The sequence below is a fragment of the Eleutherodactylus coqui genome, chromosome 11 (assembly GCF_035609145.1).
Source record: "Eleutherodactylus coqui strain aEleCoq1 chromosome 11, aEleCoq1.hap1, whole genome shotgun sequence".
Classification (NCBI taxonomy): Eukaryota; Metazoa; Chordata; class Amphibia; order Anura; family Eleutherodactylidae; genus Eleutherodactylus; species Eleutherodactylus coqui.
In genome coordinates, this window is record NC_089847.1 from 116,592,515 (window position 1) to 116,614,703 (window position 22,189).

The 22,189-nt window shown below is 44.6% G+C and overlaps 1 protein-coding gene across 4 annotated transcripts in view; it reads left to right on the forward strand.

The window, feature by feature from the left end:
• SPI1 (Spi-1 proto-oncogene) overlaps positions 1–6,206 on the forward strand; it is a 43,347-nt gene extending 37,141 nt beyond the window's left edge. For 2 of the 4 annotated variants that reach the window (XM_066583328.1, XM_066583330.1), the window contains exons 2-5: positions 1,050–1,140; positions 2,168–2,358; positions 3,850–4,006; positions 4,169–6,206. In XM_066583328.1, the coding sequence (XP_066439425.1) occupies positions 1,050–1,140; positions 2,168–2,358; positions 3,850–4,006; positions 4,169–4,485 (756 nt within the window). In that variant the 3' untranslated portion in view covers positions 4,486–6,206. Of the gene's footprint in view, positions 1–1,049; positions 1,141–2,155; positions 2,359–3,849; positions 4,007–4,168 lie in introns of all 4 variants that reach the window. The other 2 variants (XM_066583327.1, XM_066583329.1) reach the window with 1 other exon arrangement.
• The last annotated feature ends 15,983 nt before the right edge of the window (positions 6,207–22,189 follow it).

Below are 22,189 nucleotides of genomic sequence, written 5' to 3' on the forward strand. Positions count from 1 at the left end.
CGGAGATTGCAATACTGCTGCTCTAACTCGTTCCATGTTTTGTGGTGTTGTAACACTTCTCGCAGGTCCTCTTCGTACAGATAACACATTCCCTGCTGTTCTGAATGCATTTACCCAATTTACAACTGATTGCCGTCCAGGAACACGTCCGCGTGGGGGAACAGCGAATCGCAAACTAAAAGCACGTTGCATTGCAATGATCGAGTGGTTATTTGAAAAATACGCTTCAACACAAAATGAACGCTCCTCACGTGTCCACTGCATGATGGCAACTGAAAAGCAGCTGCAGACAAACTTCCCGTCAGCCACTATAAGCAACGCCCACTCTCCCCTCTCTTCGACCAACAGCGCTGCCACAACCTGCAACTCAAAAAAGCAACACCCTGGAAGACCTAAGGAACAATATTGACGCTGAGATTGCCAGAATACCAGTCGACATGCTTGAAAGAGTGCATGAGAACTTCAGAAAACGTATGCAGCAGTGTGTGGATAGCGAAGGTCAACATTTGCCAGATACAATATTTAAAACCAAATAATTTGTAAATTCCACTACTGTTCAATGTAAATAAAATATAAAATAAAGTTTTTACAAGTTCATTATTTTTTTATTTCACTCCCAAATTAGCAAATTACCGCGCTCCACCCTGTACTATGGGACCCCAGGGTCACTTTGTTTGTCCCTTGAATCTCACGACTTATCTTCCCTGTCTTGATGGCTCCCGCCATGTTGTTGGTAGTGGGGTGACTGCACAACTTTATGGAACCACATAAAATTCGGATGGTCACAACATCATAAATGTTCATATATCTCAGCAGATCCGTCATCATTAACCTTCAATTAATTTACTTTCTCATTTTTACTATGTTGAGCAAGGTGGTTCATATACTTTAGTATTAATGACCAACTACGTAGCAATCCTTTTCCACCAAATGGAAAACATTGCGGTCTTGAATTTCAGAACCAAGTTAAAGGTATTTCAGTATGATGTCTTTATTATCATCTACGACCTTTATTAACTATGGTTTTTATTTTTATCGCTCTCTTTCAGACACATTCAGAAGAGCTGGTTCCCTATGAACCGGAGGTATACCGGCCTACCCCTGAATACTATCAGTATCTCAGCGACAGTGAGAGCCACGGTAATTATTGCATATCTATTGATGACATAAAGAAGACAAGTACCCCCAACCCAACTCCAAGCCAGTACTTCTCAAATTGTTAAGCGCCCCCTTATTGAATTTGGCATAGGCTACGACTAGAGATGAGCGAGTATACTCGCTAAGGCACATTACTCGAGCGAGTAGTGCCTTAGCCGAGTATCTCCCCACTCGTCTCTAAAGATTCGGGGGCTGGCGCGGGTGACAGGAGAGTTGCGTTGGGGTGCGGGGGGGAGACAGAGATCTCCCCCCCCCCCGTTCCTCATGCTCTCCCCCGCCGCTCCCCACCCCCGCCGGCCCCTGAATCTTTAGAGACGAGCGGGGAGATACTCGGCTAAGGCACTACTCGCTCGAGTAATGTGCCTTAGCGAGTATACTTGCTCATCTCTAGCTACGACCAATGGCAAGGCCCAGGTGCCACCATGTTCTGGCATGCACCTCTTAATACATCTGGTACATCAACAGCAGGCTGCACATTAAGACGGACCTGCAAAACATAGGTTTCAGTACATCTGCCCCACAATGTTCTACACTGAACAATCACTGCATTAGGAACAGCTGGCACGTGACATTTTCTGATCAATAACCCAGTACCAGATGATCACATGAAGATCTGCTCTCAACTAATATGCCAACCTCTCTTGGCAACATTTGGCAGTCAACGTGGTGACTTGAGTGACCAGGGGCAGATTGTTGGTGCCCAGAGATATGGTGCCACAAGTATTTCTAAAACAGTCGCACTTGTTGACTGTTCCCAAACCACGGTCTCAAGAGTCTACCAAGACTGCTTGAACCATGAACAGATATCAGACAGAAGATCACACAGCAGCAGGCCATGCGTGGTCATAACTCATGGACAGATACGGAGCTGTTTCTGGAAGAAATCAGCCATTTTCTTCTAACCCTGGACAATCCCTTCAAATATCATTCGACACAAAAAAGGAACAAAAAATAGGAAGAAAGTGTGAGAAATGACTGATTTCTAACCCTGCTATAGTTTCCTTCCTAGAACATTACTGGGAGTACACCCCACACCTACATGGAGATCTTGATGGGTTCCCGGATCCCCAGCTCACGGAACTGCAAAGTGTACAACCCCCACAGCTGCAACAGTTGTACAGACACATGGAACTAGAACAAATGCATGTCTTGGACCCTGGAATGACCACTCCACATCCACTCTTACCGCTGACACACCAGGTATTCAGTTTTATGAGGGGTGGGCAATTAGCTGACACCAATTATACTTGATCCTTTAACCAAGATCACTTAGAGGAACCTTCCATTAGATCTAAGTATGTAAATAAATTGTAACTCCAATGTGCCAGGGCATCTTCTTCAATCCACTTGCCAAAATCTGTCTTGTTCATAAGGAAGGTAAAACTTCTCTAACATGATTCTTAGAGCTTATGCCCCTGCATAGTGGTTTATAGGGCTGTACTGTACCTCTGTATGCCTATCACGGGGAGATATGGAGTTTAAAAAAAATAAAGATCAGGGCGTTCTGCTTTAGAGGCTGTGTTATATATCGTTTCTCCCCTAGAAGCACAGCATCTAAGCAACATGACGCCATATGGAGGTACCATACAGAATAGCATGGAGTGCCATGGCTCTGTAATACAGAGCTGTATGGGCTTCTTGTGCTACCATGCAGGCTTCATGCATACATGTTTTATTAATAAATATGTTGGCATAATGTACAGCATCTACTTGGTATTATAAACAATAAGTTCCAATTAATGGAAATCTGTCCCACTGGTAACGCTACAAAGTCGCAAGTGGTGCTACAAAGTTGCGCGACTTTGTAGAATCACATGCAAGGATTTTCGGGTAAGGGCTCGAAATATAAGCGTTACCCCAAAAATAAGCCCAAACTGCATAAAAAAGATATCTATATATATATATACATCACCTCTCCGGCGCTGTTCGGCTCCGCTGCATCTTCTCTCCAATCCCCGACACTGTTCTTCAGCATCTCTTCTGCCCAGGGATTGGAAAATCCCTGCCTCCAGGAAGCACTACCTCTGATTGGCTGAGCTCTGTGACATTTAGCCAATCATTGCCAGTGCTTGATGAACTGATCACAGCCATTAATTGGCTGTGATTGATTCATCCAGCACTGGTTCTGATTGGCTGAGCCGCGGCCCTCAGCCAATGAGAGGCAGTGCTTCCTGGAGGCAAGGGTTTTCCAATCCCCGTCCAGAAGAGATGCAGAAGAACAGTTGCCGGGGACCGGGGAGAAGACATGCTAGGGCTTAGTTTAAGGCTTTGACAGTAGGATTTTCTACTGTTAAAGTTGCATTGCATCGTACAAAACCCACTTTTTCGATGATGCGATGCAACAGAGAGGAAGGCTTCATAGGGAAACATGGGCTACTAAACCTCACAAAACCCCGACATATTGCGAAACCCACAATGCACTGTGGGAAAAAGGGTATGCAAATTAACTCTTATTCAGGAGGAAGAAATCTGGCTGTCTAGTGCTACTTAGTATAACAACACTATAAACCAATGTCCGACCCTTTGGCACGCCTCACAACATGCCTAAAGATATAAGCCAAACCAGAATCTATTCCATAAAGGAAAGACACCAATCGGCAGACAGCTGTTTCTGGGTTCCTACCCCTTGTCAATCAAATGTAAAACTTATGTTTATCTACATTTCACAAATGTAATTGCATTCTTTTCAAGGTGTCATATGTTCCTCGCGTTTGTGTGCCATACCCGTCTTCTGTACCAGCCAGCTCAGAAGAAGATGACCATGAAAGGCGCAGTCCCCCTTTGGAAGTATCAGATGGAGAACTGGACCCACGAGACTCCAGTTATGGGATGCTTCTTGGAGAATCAGGTCAGTCATTTCACCTATGGAAAGCGGCTTCCTCAAACATTTGTGACAGAAGTGTTTTGGAGTTTTTGCTCCTTGGCAGTACTGAGTAGGGTTTTGTGTGTGAGATGTCCAACTTTACTCTCTTGGGAAACTTTTTAAAACCTTTCACAATCTACTTTACAGGAAGTAAGAAGAAGATTCGACTATATCAATTCCTTTTAGAATTACTGTATAACGGAGACATGAAAGAGAGCATTTGGTGGGTCGATAAAGACAAAGGAACTTTTCAATTCTCCTCCAAGCACAAAGAAGCTCTTGCACATCGGTGGGGTATTCAAAAAGGCAACCGCAAGAAGATGACCTACCAGAAGATGGCCAGAGCATTGCGTAACTATGGGAAGACTGGAGAAGTGAGGAAGATCAAGAAAAAGTTGACATATCAATTCAGCGGAGACGTTCTGCACAAAATGTACACCGGGAGGAAGCACTTCCATCATTGAGATTGATGCATCTACTCCATCCACAGCATGGACATTCTCCAACCTGATCCTTTGGTACGAAAGACTCTGAGAATCTCTTGGAGATGATAATATTCCATTGTAAATATTAATATTATAGTAATTATTTTTATATTTGGCTGTGATTTAGTGACAAGCACTATATTACTATGCCACAGAAGTAAGAGTGAGGTGCCGGAGGCAAGAGCGCTCCAACAAAATGGGTCCAAATTTCAGCATTAATACAAAAATAGCATATGTACAGCATTTTATCTGAGAAACCCCAGATACTGGAACTTTTTTTTATCAATGCTAATAAAATATTTCAAATTGCTTGTAAGAGAAGGTTCTAGATTGGTGTACTTGTACAGTAGTAATGATTATTCTTATTAGTATTTCAGAATTTGGGCATTTTGAGGGAAATCATCACTTTCAATCCAAAAATTTAGAAAAAGCTTTCAAAGGTACATTTGCAGCCACAATCGGCAATTCCTTTACATTTGAAGGCAAGAATATCGTATGATGCATCATTATTCTCGATGCCAAAATGACAGACACTTTGATGGCCCCTATTATTGGATCTGGCATTGCATCAGTTATGAACGGAAGCCACAATGTAGATCCAACCATATAAAAGCCTGTTTAGATCTTGTTATTGGCTCTCTCACAGTTTCTATTTAAAATTGTGAAAACAGCAACCCTAGATGGGACTGGATGGAACCTATCTTGGTCATCAATTAAAACTGCTGACATGGAGACCAATAAGTCTCAGTTTCAGCGGGTTTCCATTAGTTTCAGGCATTTTGTGGCACAGAGAATAACATGGTGGACTGCGCTATTGTTTCTGGGACAAAATGTTGGAAAATAATGGAAACTTGTCAAAATGGAGAACTATTGGTTCCGTCCAGGTCCCATCCGGAGGTGCTGTTTTTTGCTATCATAAACAGTAACCCTGATGCAACCCCTGGACGGAATCAATAATGAGATCTGAACAGGCCCTAACACAGGTAAATCCCAGAGGTTGGAGGTGGTTCAGAGAATATCGTAACATCACAAACTACAATTATAATGCGGTAACACATCCAATCTTAACTGAAACATGGATATGAGTCATGGCTACTTCTGAAGGCAGAGAAGGGGTTCGAACAAGAGTGTAGACCATGATCCTATAAGGGGACAATCTTAGCTTCTCCTGTCTTTCCTCTTTTTTTTTTTTTTATTTAGACGATGGTTTTAGGACAACCAGAGGTAGCTGTTACTGGTTCTGTTTTTGAAATATGTCTTAGCTTATGGCCACCTGTTCTGGTGGCAATTTCCCACTGAGCCTGTTATGACGGTCCAGCTCTTATTGGGACTATAGTTGGAGAGCATTTAGTAGGTACAGTTAGCAACTACTAGTTACATTCTCTGAGGTCTTCTGAAATCTATCTGGTTATGGCCACCTGTCCTACTGACATCTTCCTATTAAGTTTTTCACGACTGTAACATCCAGCTCTTATTTGAACGATGGTTGCAGGTCACTTAATGGATTGAGTTAGCTTCCATTTGTTCTAAACTTAGATGTATTTTATGGCCACCTGTTTATTAAATTTCCTAGAACTCTAGATTCCGGCTTTATTTTTGGTATACTTTTGGTATTTTTTTCCAATTCAATCTAAAAACATTAGCAATACACATTAACCCCTTAATGACGCAGCCCCTTTTTATTTCCATTTTTGATTTTTCCTCGCCCCTTTTAAAAAAAATAGTAGCTCCTTCATTCATCCATCGACATCGCTGTATGAGGGCTTGTTTTTTGCGGGACAAGTTGTATTTTTCAATGGTACTATTTAGTGTACCATATAATGTACTGAAAAACTTTTAAAAAATTCTAAGTGGAGTAAAATGAAAATTAAAAAAAACAAAACGACATTCCGCCATCTTTCAGCACGTCTTGTTTCTACGACGCACACACTGCAACAAAAGCGACATGATAACTTTGTTCTATGGATCAGTATGATTGCTACGATACCAAACTTGTATGTTGTTTTTTTTACTGTACTACTCTTTTTTTTTTCAAAGACATTTATTTTTTTTCAATTATTTTCTGCCGCCATCTTCTGTGCGCAATAACTTTTTTCTTTTTCCGTCGACTTGGTTGAGCGCTTTTTATTGAGTTTTTTCTGGGAGACAGGGTGACTAAAAAAGTGCATTTTTGGAGTCCTTTATTTTTTTTTTCGGACGACATTTACCTTGTGGGCTAAATAATGCACTACTTTGATAGATCGGACTTTTACGGACACGGCGATACCAAATATGTATTTTTCTTTTATGATTTTTTTTATTATAGATATGGCAAAAGGGGGGTGATTTAAACTTTTATTACATTTTTTATAATTAATAAAACTTTATTGATTTTTTATTTTACTTTACTTTTAAGTCCCCCTGGGGGACTACAACATGCGATGCGTTGATTGGTCCTGCAGTATGACGTAATGCTATAGCATTACATCATACTGTATTCTGACAGGCAGCCTATCAAGCCACCCCACGGGGATGGCTTGATAGGCAGTCTCTCAAAGCAACCCTGGGGCCTTTCAGAAGGCCCTCGGCAGCCATGAAACCTGCAGGGCCCCCCTGATCTCACCGCGGGGGGCGTACGGGACCCCCAAACATCGTTTGGGGGATTTAAATGCTGCATTTAAAGGATTAATAGCCGCGATCAGCAGTTATTGTCTGCGGGTGTCAGCTGTAATAAACAGCTGACGCCCATGCTGTATGAGGAGAGGTTGCCCTACGACCTCTCTTCATACATAACCTAACGCTCCAGGTCATAAATGTACTTCCTGGAGCGGGAAGGGGCTAAAGTATAGCTACTGTAGATATCAATCAAAAAAACTTGCTTGTATGTTTTTAATCAAAGTATTTCAAAATCTTTTTGCGTAAAAATAACTGTTTCAACATTAAGAAAAAGCCAAAGGAAATTAACACAGATGTGTGCACCTCTTACAGCTTGTTGACTACTATAGAAGCACAAAGAAGACATAATGTTCTCGATGGTTTCATGAAATTTGTGTAAACATATATGGAGTTAGATAAAAGAAGGGGTTTTGGATTTTTATCTTGACTATGCCACTATTATTTTGTAATGTTGGTACTTGAGTACTTGGAATTAGTCTTAATTTTGCCCAATCTGCACCACAAGTAGTTGCCAGTTATGATCACAGAGGCCAGAAGATGCCACTCCATCGGTAAAAAAAATTGGCATTGAGTCTTCACATCTGAGTGAACTAGTCAGGGGTAAGAACATTTAATACACATTTAAGATTTTTTCTTTAACCTCAATCCCAATAGGGCATTACTGTTGCTGAATTCACCAATTATGCACATTACCACCATTGGGCACACATTGATGACTGAAGCAAGGTTAACAACCACACCGATTTATGACACTTAGAAGGAAGTCAACTACACCTCCCTATTGTGTTTTATTGGTCTCTTTCATATAATTAAGACTTCCATATACCCAAGAAGGCCAACTCTACTGACTACAGCCAAAAACAGAAGCCTCAGTTTTGGCTTCTTTTAAGACTGTGGTTAAGGGTTCGTCTAGTTCTTGCAAGTAATGGAATATTAGTTGGTAGGGGTACCTTTGATGGGTGCCATAACCAATAGAGATGAGCGAGTATGCTCGCTAAGGGCAATTGCTCAATCAAGCATTGCCCTTAGCGAGTACCTGCCTGCTCGGGAACAAAGATTCGGCTGCGGGCGGGGAGAGCGGGGAGGAACAGAGGGGAGATCTCTCTCTCCCTCTCTCCCCCCGCTCCCCCCTGCTGACTGCCGCAACTCACCTGTCACCCGCGCCGGCAGCCAAACCTTTTCTCCCGAGCGGGCAGGTACTCGCTAAGGGCAATGCTCGATCGAGTAATTGTCCTTAGCGAGTATGCTCGCTCATCTTTAATAACCAACCTTCCTAAAAAACAGTCCCTTGAGCATGGAATATTGATGTGGTTATAGTGCCCAGCTTAGGCAGCCATTCACACTAACAACAATGCCAATCTTCTCTAGACTGCAATGTTAGACATAAGTGACTACTAGAGCTAGGATACATTACACAGTACAGAAAGAGTTCAGCTTTGTCTTGAATGTTCAAATTCATCCCGATTCCCAAACAGTCATTTTCAGTAATTGGGAGATACTGTGTCTTTTTATAAGGGGCTTTTGGCTCCTTTAATCCCACCGCTCATAACTTAAAGATAATATTCACTATTGAGCACAATTTTGTTTTGGGGTTAGATAAAGGAACGTGCGATTTCCCCACAGATGTGAGGCATTTATGTGTCAAAAACTCCTTGCATCACTTCCAGGAAGTAGCAAACTTTTGGTGTGGCTGAAATCTGCATCAGAGGATCGCCAAGTGTTTCCCATTGTTTCCAATGGAAAACCTCACATCACCCTCGCGTGCACATTGTGATGCTTTTGCTGGCTCCATTGAAAATAATTGGCGATGTGTTCTGAGGAAACTCTCAAAGATAGGACATGCCGCAATTTTTTCTCACACCATGATGCAGTCTACGCTTTTGTTCCAGTGTTCCAGTATAGCGGACCCATATCAGCTCCGTTGATGACTACTCTCCCACTAGCGGGATGTTTTTCCTGTAACTGGGGCTCCTATGGATGCCCCAGCTAAAAAGTGGAAAAGTGTGAAATAAAAAAAAAATAAAAAAATACAGTCTGAGTGTCCCAGCGAGGTTTTATATAATGTCATGGGGCTAAAAAAATAGATACAGCCCCGACAATGGGCTTGATTTCTGTCCCAGGACCATTGACCCCACTGACAGCTAATCCTCAGTTCCAGGCCTTCGAGAGAGGAGACCTGGTCCTGTCCCTGCCTAGCTCCCCAATACCTCGAGTGAGAGACGTAGTCGCACAAGCAGGAGTGAGACCCCTGAGAGACTTCTATGGGGAAACCAGACCTCCACCGGGGGCTTCGCTGAAATATTTCCAAGTGAGGGTGTTTGTGGAGTCCCTGACGCCCAGAGGTTGTGGTAGCTGGCCACTGACGCAGTTTGAAACTGCCTGTATGACGGCATCCCCCGTGGAGCATGGGATCTCGCTGATATATAGATTGTTGGTGGCCCGCGAGACAGAGGATGACCCCCCCAGTTACGTGGCACAATGGGAAAGGGAAATGGGAGTAACATTTACCAGCGCTGATTGGAAGAGGGCCTTTCTTATGTGCCATAAGAGCACCAAATTTGGTAGAATACAAGAACAAAACTTTAAAATTCTATCACGCTGGTATAGGACACCATCGAGACTCCATCAAATGGACGCCCAGGTCTCCGCTACATGCTGGAGATGTCAGGGTAGCATAGGAACAATGCTTCACATCTGGTGGGAATGCCCCCCAGTAGCCGAACTGTGGAAAAATGTAGAACTTCTCAACAACAGCATGACCAGATCGACGGTGTCCATCACAGCGAGAATGGCCCTTCTATTAATGCTCCCAGGGTCCACGGCAAGGATCAAGTCAGAGATTTTTAGACTGATTATCCTGGCAGTAAGGATGTCTGTCCCTGGCCTGTGGCACTCCACGCCCCCCCCCCCCCCCCACAAGGACTATGTGGACAGAAAAACTTAACACACTTATGAGATTTGAAGTGGAGGGAGCAGAGGAGGAGAAGGACCATCAAAAGTCCTATAATCTCTGGAGCCAATGGATTGCCATGAGAGCATCGAAACCCTTTGAGAATTGGTTAAATACAGGTACTTTGGACCCTTAGGGGTTCCCAGAAACCTGTAAGCAAGACCATCCCCCCCCCACCTTCGTACCCCAGCCTTCCTCTCCCTCCCCCCCCCCTAGTTAGACACACGCCTGTTTTCTATTATTGCGTCATACTGTTGTATTTTCTCCCCCCCCCCCCCCTTATCTTTTTTCTTTTTGTTTTATTTCAAGAAGAAATTCTGCAAAAAATTACGAAACATCTCATGGAGGTTCAGCGTGGCCACACTAAGATAGAATAGTAAATGCAGATCAATATGGTATAATGCTGTTATAATGTTTATTGAAAATGTTTAATAAAAAATGATTGAAACTAAAAAAATAGATACAAAAACGAGTACAAAAAAATTACAGAATAAAACAAAAAAAATATATATATAAAAAAAAGAAAATGACCCGACGCCAACCTAAACCGTCGCCATATGCGCCCTATAATCCAAGACCATACAAATTAAACCAAAACATCCAAAACGAAATGAGGAACCCATTCATGTACTTCATTTTAACGTAAACCTACTAATTTTAAAAATAAACACAACTATAAATTAAAAATATTTTTTTTTTGCCTTTCACCCCTAATGAAACTAAAAAAAATGGCAACAACTTCAGTGAATAAGCATATTAAAAAATCGACCTGTATGTCAAATGCAGCCAAAATTATTTGGGTAGCTGAAGAAAATAAAATAAGGCAGTAAAACCGCCACATGGGTAATATTCCTAAAGAAGTGTCTGGTTGTTTTGTATCATAACACCCTGGTCCTTAAAGGAGATGTCCCGCGCCGAAACGGGTTTTTTTTTTTTTAAACCCCCCCCCCGTTCGGCGCGAGACAACCCCGATGCAGGGGTTAAAAAAACCACCCGCACAGCGCTTACCTGAATCCCGGCGGTCCGGCGTCTTCATACTCACCTGCTGAAGATGGCCGCCGGGATCCTCTGTCTTCATGGACCGCAGGGCTTCTGTGCGGTCCATTGCCGATTCCAGCCTCCTGATTGGCTGGAATCGGCACGTGACGGGGCGGAGCTACACGGAGCTACACGGAGCCCCATAGAGAAGAGGAGAAGACCCGGACTGCGCAAGCGCGGCTAATTTGGCCATCGGAGGGCGAAAATTAGTCGGCACCATGGAGACGAGGACGCCAGCAACGGAGCAGGTAAGTATAAAACTTTTTATAACTTCTGTATGGCTCATAATTAATGCACAATGTACATTACAAAGTGCATTATTATGGCCATACAGAAGTGTATAGACCCACTTGCTGCCTCGGGACAACCCCTTTAAGGGGTTAAAGTATAACTACTGTAGATAGCAGTTAAAAAACATCGCTTGTATGCTTTTAATCAAAGTATTTCAAAATCTTTTTGCATAAAAATAACCATTTCAACATTAAGAAAAAGCCAGAGGAAATGAGCACAGACGTGGGCACCTCCTGTGACAACACGAAGAGGACGTGATGTGCTCAATGGTTTCATCAAATAGGTGTAACTATCCATGGGGTTAGATAACAGCAGGGGGATTGGAGTTTTATCTTGCCTATGCCGCCATTATTTTAGACTATCATTACTATTATTTATGTTTTGCTGCTTTCAGAAGAGAGCAGATAGACGGAAATCAAAAACACTGGTGTGAAAGGGCCCTAAATGGGTCCAAAATGCAATTGATTCTATGCATTGCATAGGGTGAAAAATGCAGGTCAAAGTACGCTGCAGGTCATTTTCAAAGTGTGGAGATAAGGTTTTGTGAAATCTCATCCCCTATGCTGCAGATTTTTATATGCAAATCCTCAGTGGAAGATCTGCAGGGGTGTGGTCAGGGGCGGGGCTTATCCCAACCTATGATTTCACCTGTGTCGTTATAAAAAGGACAGGGCCATTTAAAAAAGGACAGGGAGCAAATTCCACAGCATTACTGCATCCAAAAACGTCAAAATCAATGCCATTGGTGGGGATTTTGACTGGCCATCAGCCGCGTGCCTGCAGCTAAATTTTATACTATGCGGCGCTCCCCCTCACCCCCTCCGTAGGCTTCCCACTGTCAGCACTCCCCGGTTTCCGGTTCCCAGCGGCCTGTAACGGCATCACCTGATCACCTCTGTGTAGTGGTGGACGATTGTAACTGCAGGCACAACTCTCAGTTACATTGCTGGACACTACATGAGAGGTTGCCGCGGACGCTTCCGCTCCAGCCTCTGTGTATTTGGAGCGAAAGTCTTCACGTCGACCTCCCATGTAGTGGCTGGCGCTTGTAACTGCAGGCACGGCTCCCATTGAAATTAACGCAAGCTGTGTCTGCAGTTACAAGCGCCAGCCACTACACAAAGGTCAGCGCTGAGGCTTCTGATGCCTTTAGAGAGGGAGCATGCATCCTCTGTGAACCCTTTATATTCCATGATGTACATTAATCACAACATGATCAATTTACTCATTGGCGGTACTGATGCATTATATCTCCACCGGAACTAGGGGTAGAAACATGGGTTGGCTGGCCAGAGTGAGAGGGAACACCCAGATAATGCCCCCATCAGCACCTCGTGTTTTGCGGTGTGGTGGCCAGCTCTGGTGAGGACTAACAGTTGCTGTTTGCCTGGAGCTACGTCTCCTGGCAGCTCTCCACCTTACTTCAAAGTAGTGTATGCTAACTCTGGCTCTGCTGCATCTCATGGCATGCGATAAGCTATTCCCCGCTCAGGGGGCATCTCTCTCACGGACGGCCTCCACTAGCTGCCTGTGACGCTGGACCCCAGCGATGACAGGAACAGCGGGGCCATCCGGCTGCTATTGCTGCTGTTTTAGCGTGTGGACATCGACGCTGAGAGCGTGGTTCGTGTTGCTGAGGGTGGCAGCGCTAGATGGGAGCGACATGTCAGTCCGGCCAGAGAGCAGCAGAGAGACTGCAGCTGCGAGCTGATATGTCAGTCCATCCGGGAGCTAAGTGAGCGCAGCGCATCTGCGGCGGCAGGGAGACCGGAGCTGGGAACTGACATGTCAGTCCGTCCGGGAGCTGAGTCAGCGCAGTGCCGGGGACTACGGGCCAGCCAATCCTAAGTTGGGGCCGTAGTTGTGGGCGTGCAATTTGTCTTCACCCATTCTGCTGGTGGAGACATAATGCACTAGTACCCTCATTGGCTGTTCTCATCGATCCCCACTGTTGCAGCAGGAGGCAGGCTATCAGTCACAACCAGCTCCTGCTGAAGGATGGTGCAGGCTCACTTCTGAACCCGCGCCATACACAGGACATAAGTTTATATCCAGTTGCATTAAGTACCACCCTGCGAGGATGTAAACTTACATTCTGTGGCGCTAAGGGGTTAAAAATTAACAAATGGTCTGACCAACTCCAATCCAGCAAGAGAATAAGCATTGTTGTATGATTAATGGTAAATTAAGGCGTTAAGTGGGTGCTGACATCCCATCAGTCTTGAGACCTCTGGAAATTTTGAGCACATTAAGCAATTTCCTACCGACACCGCCCATATGTCATAATTGTCTTACATGGTAACAGTGAGTGGGGGTCAGTGTGTGACTCACCAATCTGTTTTTCTAGTGCCACCCGCAGAGCTATAGGAAAAACACTGTTATGAATTTATGCCCATTTTCTGATTATGAAGTTGCAGGTCCACCTGGCATCATCTGTGGTTTAAAGGGGTTGTACGGTTACTGGATAACATTCGGATAGCTGCAACTGAGTTAAAGTAACAAAAAGGACTGCACTCTCTTCCCGTGCCACCGGGAACCAGCGCAGTAGCACCGCCATGTTTCTTGTTTTTGGAGCAGTCGATGATGTCATCAAAGTTAGGTGACCGCTGCAGCCAATCAGAGGCTGTGGCATTACTGCCCATTTTCCTGGCATCATCGCTCACAGTGACACTGCCATCACGAGCAGTGATGCTGCAGCCTCTTATTGGCTGTAGTGGTCAGCTAACTTTCAATGACTTCATCCGACAGAACAAACACTGGAATCATGGCGGTGCTGCAGTGTTGGGTTAGGGCTGTATTACTGCAGCCACTATGGAGGGCAATATTACTACTGGGGCCACTATGGGGGGTCATTGTTACTACTGCAGCCCCTATGGGGGGCACTATTACTACTGGGTCCAGTATGGGGGTCACTATTGCTACTGGGGCCAATATGGGGGCACTGTTACTACTGAAGCCACTATGGGGGTCACTATTACTACTGGGGCCACCTATATAAGGGACACTTACTACTGGGGCAAATATGGCGTCACTATTACTACCCGGGCCAATATGGGGGTCATTGTTACTACTAAAGCCACTATAGAGGTCACTATTACTACTAGGGTCACTATTGCTACTGAAGACACTATAAGAATCACTATTACTACTGGGCCACTATGGGGATCACTATTACTACTGTAGCAACTATGAGGGGCACTATTACTACTGGGACTACTATGGGGTTACTATTGCTATTGAAGCCATTATGGGGATCATTATGGGCCACCTATATTAGGGACACTTACTTCTGGGGCCAATATTGGGTCACTATTACTACTGGGGCCAATATGGAGGTCACTGTTACTACTGAAGTCACTGTGGGGGGTCACTATTACTACTGGTGCCACTATGGGGGTCACTATTGCTACTGAAGCCACTATTGGAGTCACTATTACTACTGGGCCACTATGGGAGTCACTACTACTACTGCAGCCACTATGGGGCTCACTATTACTACTGCAGCCACTATAGCAGGCAATATTACTACTGAAGCCACTATGGGGGTCACTATTACTACTGGAGCTACTATGGGGATCACTATTACTACTGGGGCCAATATGGGGTCACTATTACTACTGGGTCCAATATGTAGGTCACTGTTACTACTGGGGACAATATGGGGGCACTATTCCTACTGAAGCCACTATGAGAGTCACTATTGGAGCTTGTTCACATGGGCATAAGTGTAACAGTTGCGCAAATTCGCCATGTTTTTCGTCTGCTCCAGCATGTTTTTGTACGCCAAAATACACTGCTTATTTGTTCACACAAAAGAGAACACAGACAAGCCCATTGAAATTGCGCACAAATATGGAGTGAATATGCATATGCAGGAAAATGCGTAAAACATTGCGTAATTGGGCTGGAAAAAGAATACATCTGGAACTCATTAGCCATTTCAAGCAGTGCGTCTTGTTTGCTATAGCCAATGAATATGCCCTGTGGGCTGAAAAAGTACAATAAAATACACCGATACACACGTAAAAAACATAGTTCATTCAGCAAATATGTTACACTGGGGCGCAAGCAAATGTGCATACGCCCGTGTGATGGAGCCCTAATTTCTGTTTATCTGCCTCCATTGCTAATGGCTTTTTATATCTGGGGCCAGGTGGTATTCATAGGCTGCTGACAAGTAGATTGAAGGCCAACTTTACCCAGGGGGGCATTGCTGAGTCTGAGAGAAGCCCTATGGACTCTGTTGGATCTTCATTATGAAGTTAGACCCTGAAGCCAACTGTGGATTCTACTGCACTCCGATGAGCCATTCTGACCCTCGCTGGGAAGGCAGGGTGATAAATAAATGCAGAGTGCTGAGAGTCCAAGAATTACCCAGACTGATGGGATACCTGAACGAGACAAAGACCCAGCAGCCGTATCTGTAGTCGCCCAGAGTTCACAGGACCCCTCCATAAGTATGTCTTGTGCAATTGTATTGTCATTGTCTTCTATGTGTGTGAATTTGATGTGCACTGGGTTATGTCTGAGAAATGTATCTTGTTGTATGTCACGTGACCATAAGATATATATATATATATATATATATATATATATATATATATATATATATATATATATATATATATATATATATATATATATTTGTGTTTGCAGGGTGTATGCAGGAAAAGAGAGGAAGAGTGAGAGCTAAGCTAAGCAGAGCTGGGTCAGTCTAAGTTGGAGTCTTGGGAGAGAGAGCCTTCTAGTGAGTAGGAGAAATTGTGCCTCGTCCTACTAGGATCCCCAAGATGGAAGAGGCTGAGCGATGGCCAAATATCTGTCCTGGGAGCAAATCACCCAGGCCTCCTCAGTGCTAAAATAGAAAACTGAGAGAGAGAAGAACCACCATGCAGCGCTGAGGGTGACTTCCAAACGTGAGTGTGTACCGGTAGAGAGCTCGAGTGAGAGTACAAGAGAGTTGCCGGGAGCAGAACCCCACAGATAACTGGGACTGTAGACTCTTCACGGGCTCTACCGGCCATTCCCGGTTTTGCTCAGAAAGTTATTCCTGTATGGGGTCTACTTAATCCCAACTTCTGGATTCACCACAGAGGATGGAATGGTGGCGTCACGAGTGACCAAGGACTGTAAGGTAAACCGCGGATTTGGGTTTTCCCTGTGAAACTCCCCCAGCAGTAACTTGGTCAGCTCCCGTGCTACCCCCAGGGGAGGAGAGGGTAGAGCCCCGTGACAAGGCCTCAATCTACCCCCTATCTCCTCGGCTGTGAGCACGCTCCTTGGACGTTGCATATCCCCTTTACCCATAGATGCAGCAACAGTTATTCATTTTTGACCGGGTGGGAGTTGGTCATAGCTTTTATTAAACCTTGAACAACTTGGTGTCGCGATTATCATTTACAGTAAAAAGCATAAACACCCATTTCACCCGCTCCAGGTGCTATTGGTGGAGGAAAGTGTTGGTGATAACCACCGTGACCCAAGTTATCTGCTGCTTTCCTCACCATCCATAGCGCCCTCTAGCTTGCCCATGGTCTGAAAATACAGCTCTGTGAATTGGCACTAATGCTTTTACTAAACTGACGACTTCTTCTTGGTCTGGAGTAACAGATGAGGATATTTTAAGATATGTACTGTACACTAATTGGCATGTGCACTAATGTACAAGTGTGAAACCAGAGGCATTTACCAAAGTGGAGCTGAGATTTGCTTTCTTACTTATAAGTGCTCTTTGCACCTCTCGTGTCTGTGCAATAACCCCCCCCCCCCCTTCCGCCGGTCCTTCGGTGCCTAACAGACTTCATGTTGTCTGCCAAAGGACATACAAGGAAGACAGCTGTGACTACAAATAGCGATGCACCAGAAACCACTTGTGCACGGCCTCAAATGCATCCAATGATAATAGTTTTAGTTCCAAGAGTGGAATCTGTAAAAATTGGCATCCATTTTTCCATGACATTAGGGAATGGTTGGGTTGGCGTTCGTTAGAGGGCTGGCAGGGAACGCTGCGCTAAGGACCACTCTCCCTTTTATAGATGGTAATTGGAACTATGAGGATTGTTTGGGGATCAGTCTGAACACAGCAATTTTATAAGTGCAATATCAGTCCGAGTTTCTTGGACCGGTATTGCACTCGCCCTTGTAAATGCACATTTAGATTGCCTTCACACTGGCGAGAAAATCGAGCGAGATTTGCGCGTTATGAGATGTGGGGGATTCCCGTCATCCCAGCAGTGATGCGAGACTGTTTTCCCATGAAAACGCCCCGCATCCATGGGTTTCACATGAATGGCGAGGGCGATATCGGGCCGTGATTCACAGCCCAATATCGCCCTTGCCAGTGTGAAGGAGCCCTTACAGAGAGGAAATAGCGATAAGCCATATTATGGCTAATACAAGCATTGGTTTCAGCATAAATAAATCTTGGTATTTGTATAGCGCCAACTTATTCCACAGCGCTTTCAGGTAATTATTACTTATCACCCCCCACCAAGCTGGGTTCTCATTTTACCAACCTCAGAAGGATAGAAAGCTGAGTCAACCTTGCGCTGGCTACCTGACTCATGCAGGGATCAATCTTGCAACCTTCAGGTCGCAGGCAAGAGCTTACACTCTGCACCACATGAGGCTCTGGTTATGGGCTTTATTCTAATGCAAACTGTGAATTCCACTGCTTACAATAGTTTATTATTAAAAGGGTTCCTCAGAAATGAGCTGATCACAAGTTGTCCCTCTGCTAAGATCCCCAACGATTAGCTGTAATCTCTATGGAAAACAGGCAACAAGTGTTAATTTTCCCTGCAGTGCCACCACAGGTGAAACGAAGCATTGCATAGTGCCCATTGCATAGTGCTCAATGAGTCATCTGTGTAATGCATGGATATACTGTGCACTATGGAGACTCTATGGGCGCTCTTTGCAGCCTGGGCTGGCATCAGCACCCGGCAAACAGGGCAGGTGCTGTGACTCATTCAGTCTGGGGGTCTCACTTAGGGCTGGAATTGATCCAGTCTTTGAGGACAAGTGACTATGAGAGCAGAACTGCTGGGGACCAAGAGTTTCCTGCTTTGGCACTGGCAATGTCGCTATCACAAAGGCGGCACAAAGATGTTGCCTGCATTATTCCACATGGTCTTGGCCAGAAGAGGCAAAGGCAGAGGATGTGTTGTTGAATGTTGACAGTGAGTGAGTTTATTATTTTATGTTATTGTTGGGGCATAGTAAGGCCTATAAATAATTGAGGGTGCACAGTGGGGCCTATAAATAACTGAAGGGGCACAGTGGGGCCTATAAAGGACTGAAGGGGTACAGTGGAGCTTATAAATGACTCAGGGGGCACAGTTGACCTTTAAGTGACTCAGTGGGGACTTTAATTGACTTAGGAAGCCCAGTAGAGCCTATAAATGACTTAGGGGACACAGTGGGACCTATAAATGGCTAAGAGAGCACAGTGGAGCTTATGAGTGATTAAGGGAGCAAAACAGGGCTTATAAACCAGCTTGATGGATTTCTGTCTGGCTGACCCACTTAAAGCATAAAAAGGAGGCCGCTATGGGGCACCCACTGCATATGCCAAAATCTTTGTGTCTCAGATGACCAATGCTGCTGTTAAGTAAGAAAACGCAATATGGGTATGACTGCATGACGCACTGCGCTATTGGCCATCCAGCTCCACCGTGACTGCAGCCAGCGATATATATGAGGAAGCGGGATCGTGTATCATTGGAACTATGGCCAGTTTATTTTGCAGAATCCAGGATTGCAGTGTAGATCTAGTCACCATTCTTGTGTCATCACATGTTGCAGGGATGGGAGGGTGAGGGCATGTGCGCTCTGTACTTGGCAGGCTCGAAATATTCCAGGCCGCAGTTGGAGCTGTGAGCTGGAGCCTAAATATAGAGGCCATCATTCAATCCTTAGGGAGCTGTGTGCAGCCACTGAAAGATGGCAGCTCGTACCAGGGATGCCTGTGTCAGGTGCTCCTTGATTCTCTTCTGATGCCAGATTAATCCTGGGGCATAACTCATTAACCACAGGCTAACTCTGGCACTTCGAAACATTTTTTGCGTGGAGGCCATCCAAGGCTTACTTCCGCTTCACAAAGAATGAACTGGATCTCTAGTGCCTGCAGACTATATATCCCCCGGGGATAGGAATATGCTTTTTTTTATAAGTAAATCAGGTATTAGGAGAGTGACGCTTTAAATTACATAATTACCTTCCAACTTTCTGAGATTCCCTGCAGTGCACCACAGTAATCGTTTTACGTTAAGTAATGTGATGTCCCTAACCCTGCCCAATCTCTTTTGTGCCCACACACAGCAATATTACCTGCCTTTGCATACCGACAGTGAAGGTGCCCACTTAGTGCCCCACAAGGTAATAGTCCCCCATAAATTTATAGTGCCTTCTTTGTGTGATGCATAGTAATGGTGCACTCTCACAGTTATAATAGCTCTTTAGTGCCCCCCCATACAGCAAAGGTGCGCCGTTTTTGAAACCATTATGGTAAGAATGCCCCCTAAGTGCCCTCCACACACAGTATGATGCTCACATAGTGCAGTAGTGATTCCCTCCACGCAGTAAAAATGCCTCTTTAGTGTCCCCACACAGAAAAAATGCCCTTAGTGATGCCCCACTAGTGCCCCCGCATACAGTATGATGCTCCTATAGGGCCTCCTTGCAGTAGTGATTCCCTCCATGCAGTAAAAGGCCTCTTTCATGCCCCCACACAGAAAAAGTGCCCTTAGTGATGCCCCACTAGTGCCCTCACATAGAGTATGATACTCGTGTGGCGCAGAGTGTAAGCTCTCGCCTACAACCTGAAGGTTACACGTTTGATCCCCACATGCGTCAGGTAGCCGGCTCAAGGTTGACTCAGCCTTCCATCCTTCCGAGGTCGGTAAAATGAGAACCCAGCTTGGTGGGGGGTAATTAAGTAATAATTACCTGAAAGCGCTGCGTAATAAGTTGGCGCTATACAAATACCAAGATTTTTTTTATTTTTATTTTTTACTCCCATAGTGCCTATTCACAGTATTGATTCTCTTCACGCAGTATAAAAATGCCTCTTTAGTGCCCCCACACAGAAAAAGTGCCCTTAGTGATGCCCCTTATTGTCCTCACATACAGTATGATGCCTCTTTAGTGCCTCCTCACGGTAGCGATTGCCTCCACGCAGTAAAAATGCCTCTTTAGTGCCCCCACGCAGAAAAAGTGCCCATAGAGATGCCCCATTAGTGCCACCACATACAGTATGATGCCTCCTTAATGCCTTTAAATTAACAAAATGAACACTCGCCTAGTCCTGTTCTCTGATGAACAGAGGAGATCACTCTACAGGTCTCCTCCAGCCTGTGCTGTCGGTCACTTGACACACAATTACACCACTACACTACATTGATTCTGCCTGTGCCAAATTACCGGCAGCAGCGATAATGTGGTGGGTGGTGGAGCAAAGAACTAATAGCTCCCTGCTTTATCATTATATTCAACTGTATCCGTGTCTTGATGATGCAGACGATGCAGATGATAGTTTAAATAGAGACATTCTGCATACCTCCCTGGATAGCAAGGCAGCGCCTAAAATGAGGAACTGTCTTGTTGGATCTGGGGTGGTTGAAAGGCATGACTACAGCAGAGTAATGGAGAAGACATTCAAAATACTCAAACTATTGAACTCATTGGAAGATCTCTAAAAATGTGTATGCAGTGAGCTCCCTCTAGTGGTGACTAAAGATAAACAGAATTTTATTATAAAGGGAAGCAGCAAGAGCAGTACTGTGCTTACTCCTTTCTCACCATGGGCCGTATAGTGGTGGTGTGGACTGCCTGTATGGTTGGTGCATGACTGTGTGAGGACTTGGGCTTTCATAGAATCTAATATCAGTATAATTTTAATTCTTTGGATCCTGAAGTAATTCAGCTCTACAAGAACCATCCGCAGCTCACTGTGGTTTGTATTGTCATTAGCATATAGAGTTACACAAACATAAAATGTCCTCCACAACACATATAATGAGATGTGATATGCATAACATAGTCCTTAGATCACAGATACCATTCGTGGTCTGCATGTGTTGCAATGAACAGTGACAAGTCAATGAACTTTAGGGCCAGCACATATTATCAAGGCAGAGTAGAACATGGAAAATCGGCTTGCTGATTTATCCAATTTGACCTTGACTGACGTCTGTGCTGTAATGAAAATGGTGATGTCTTTGGCTCTTGCAAAAGAAGATGCCATCTATGCCACTTTTATTATTGAATTATACGCTGATGTTCCAAAAGTCATGGGATAGCAGTATGTAAACTGATTATGAAGTGGTGACACCTCAGGTGATACTTGAGAACGCCCATACCTATATAAGTTGTGAGGGGGTTATCTTCTGGGTGAGGCCGAGCACTGGCCAGCGGGCTCGCAGCAAAGCGATGTGAATCATCAAAGTTCAAAGGAGGAATGATAGTGGGTGCCAGACCGATGGGACATCACATTTCCAAAGCTGTGCGGATATTTAGAATTCCTCGATCCACAGTGTCACATGTGTACTGGGAATACATCATAGAAGGCATTACCACCTACAGTGGACAGTGCAATCGCTGCACACAGGTGCTTAATGATCGCGACCGGTAGCTAGAATTATCCGTATGAACAGACAAGCAACTCCGACAGAAATCACATCCACATTCAATACAATAGACCCCACACAAATGCCCCGCAGGTCAATTCAGCGTTCTTTAGCCTACATG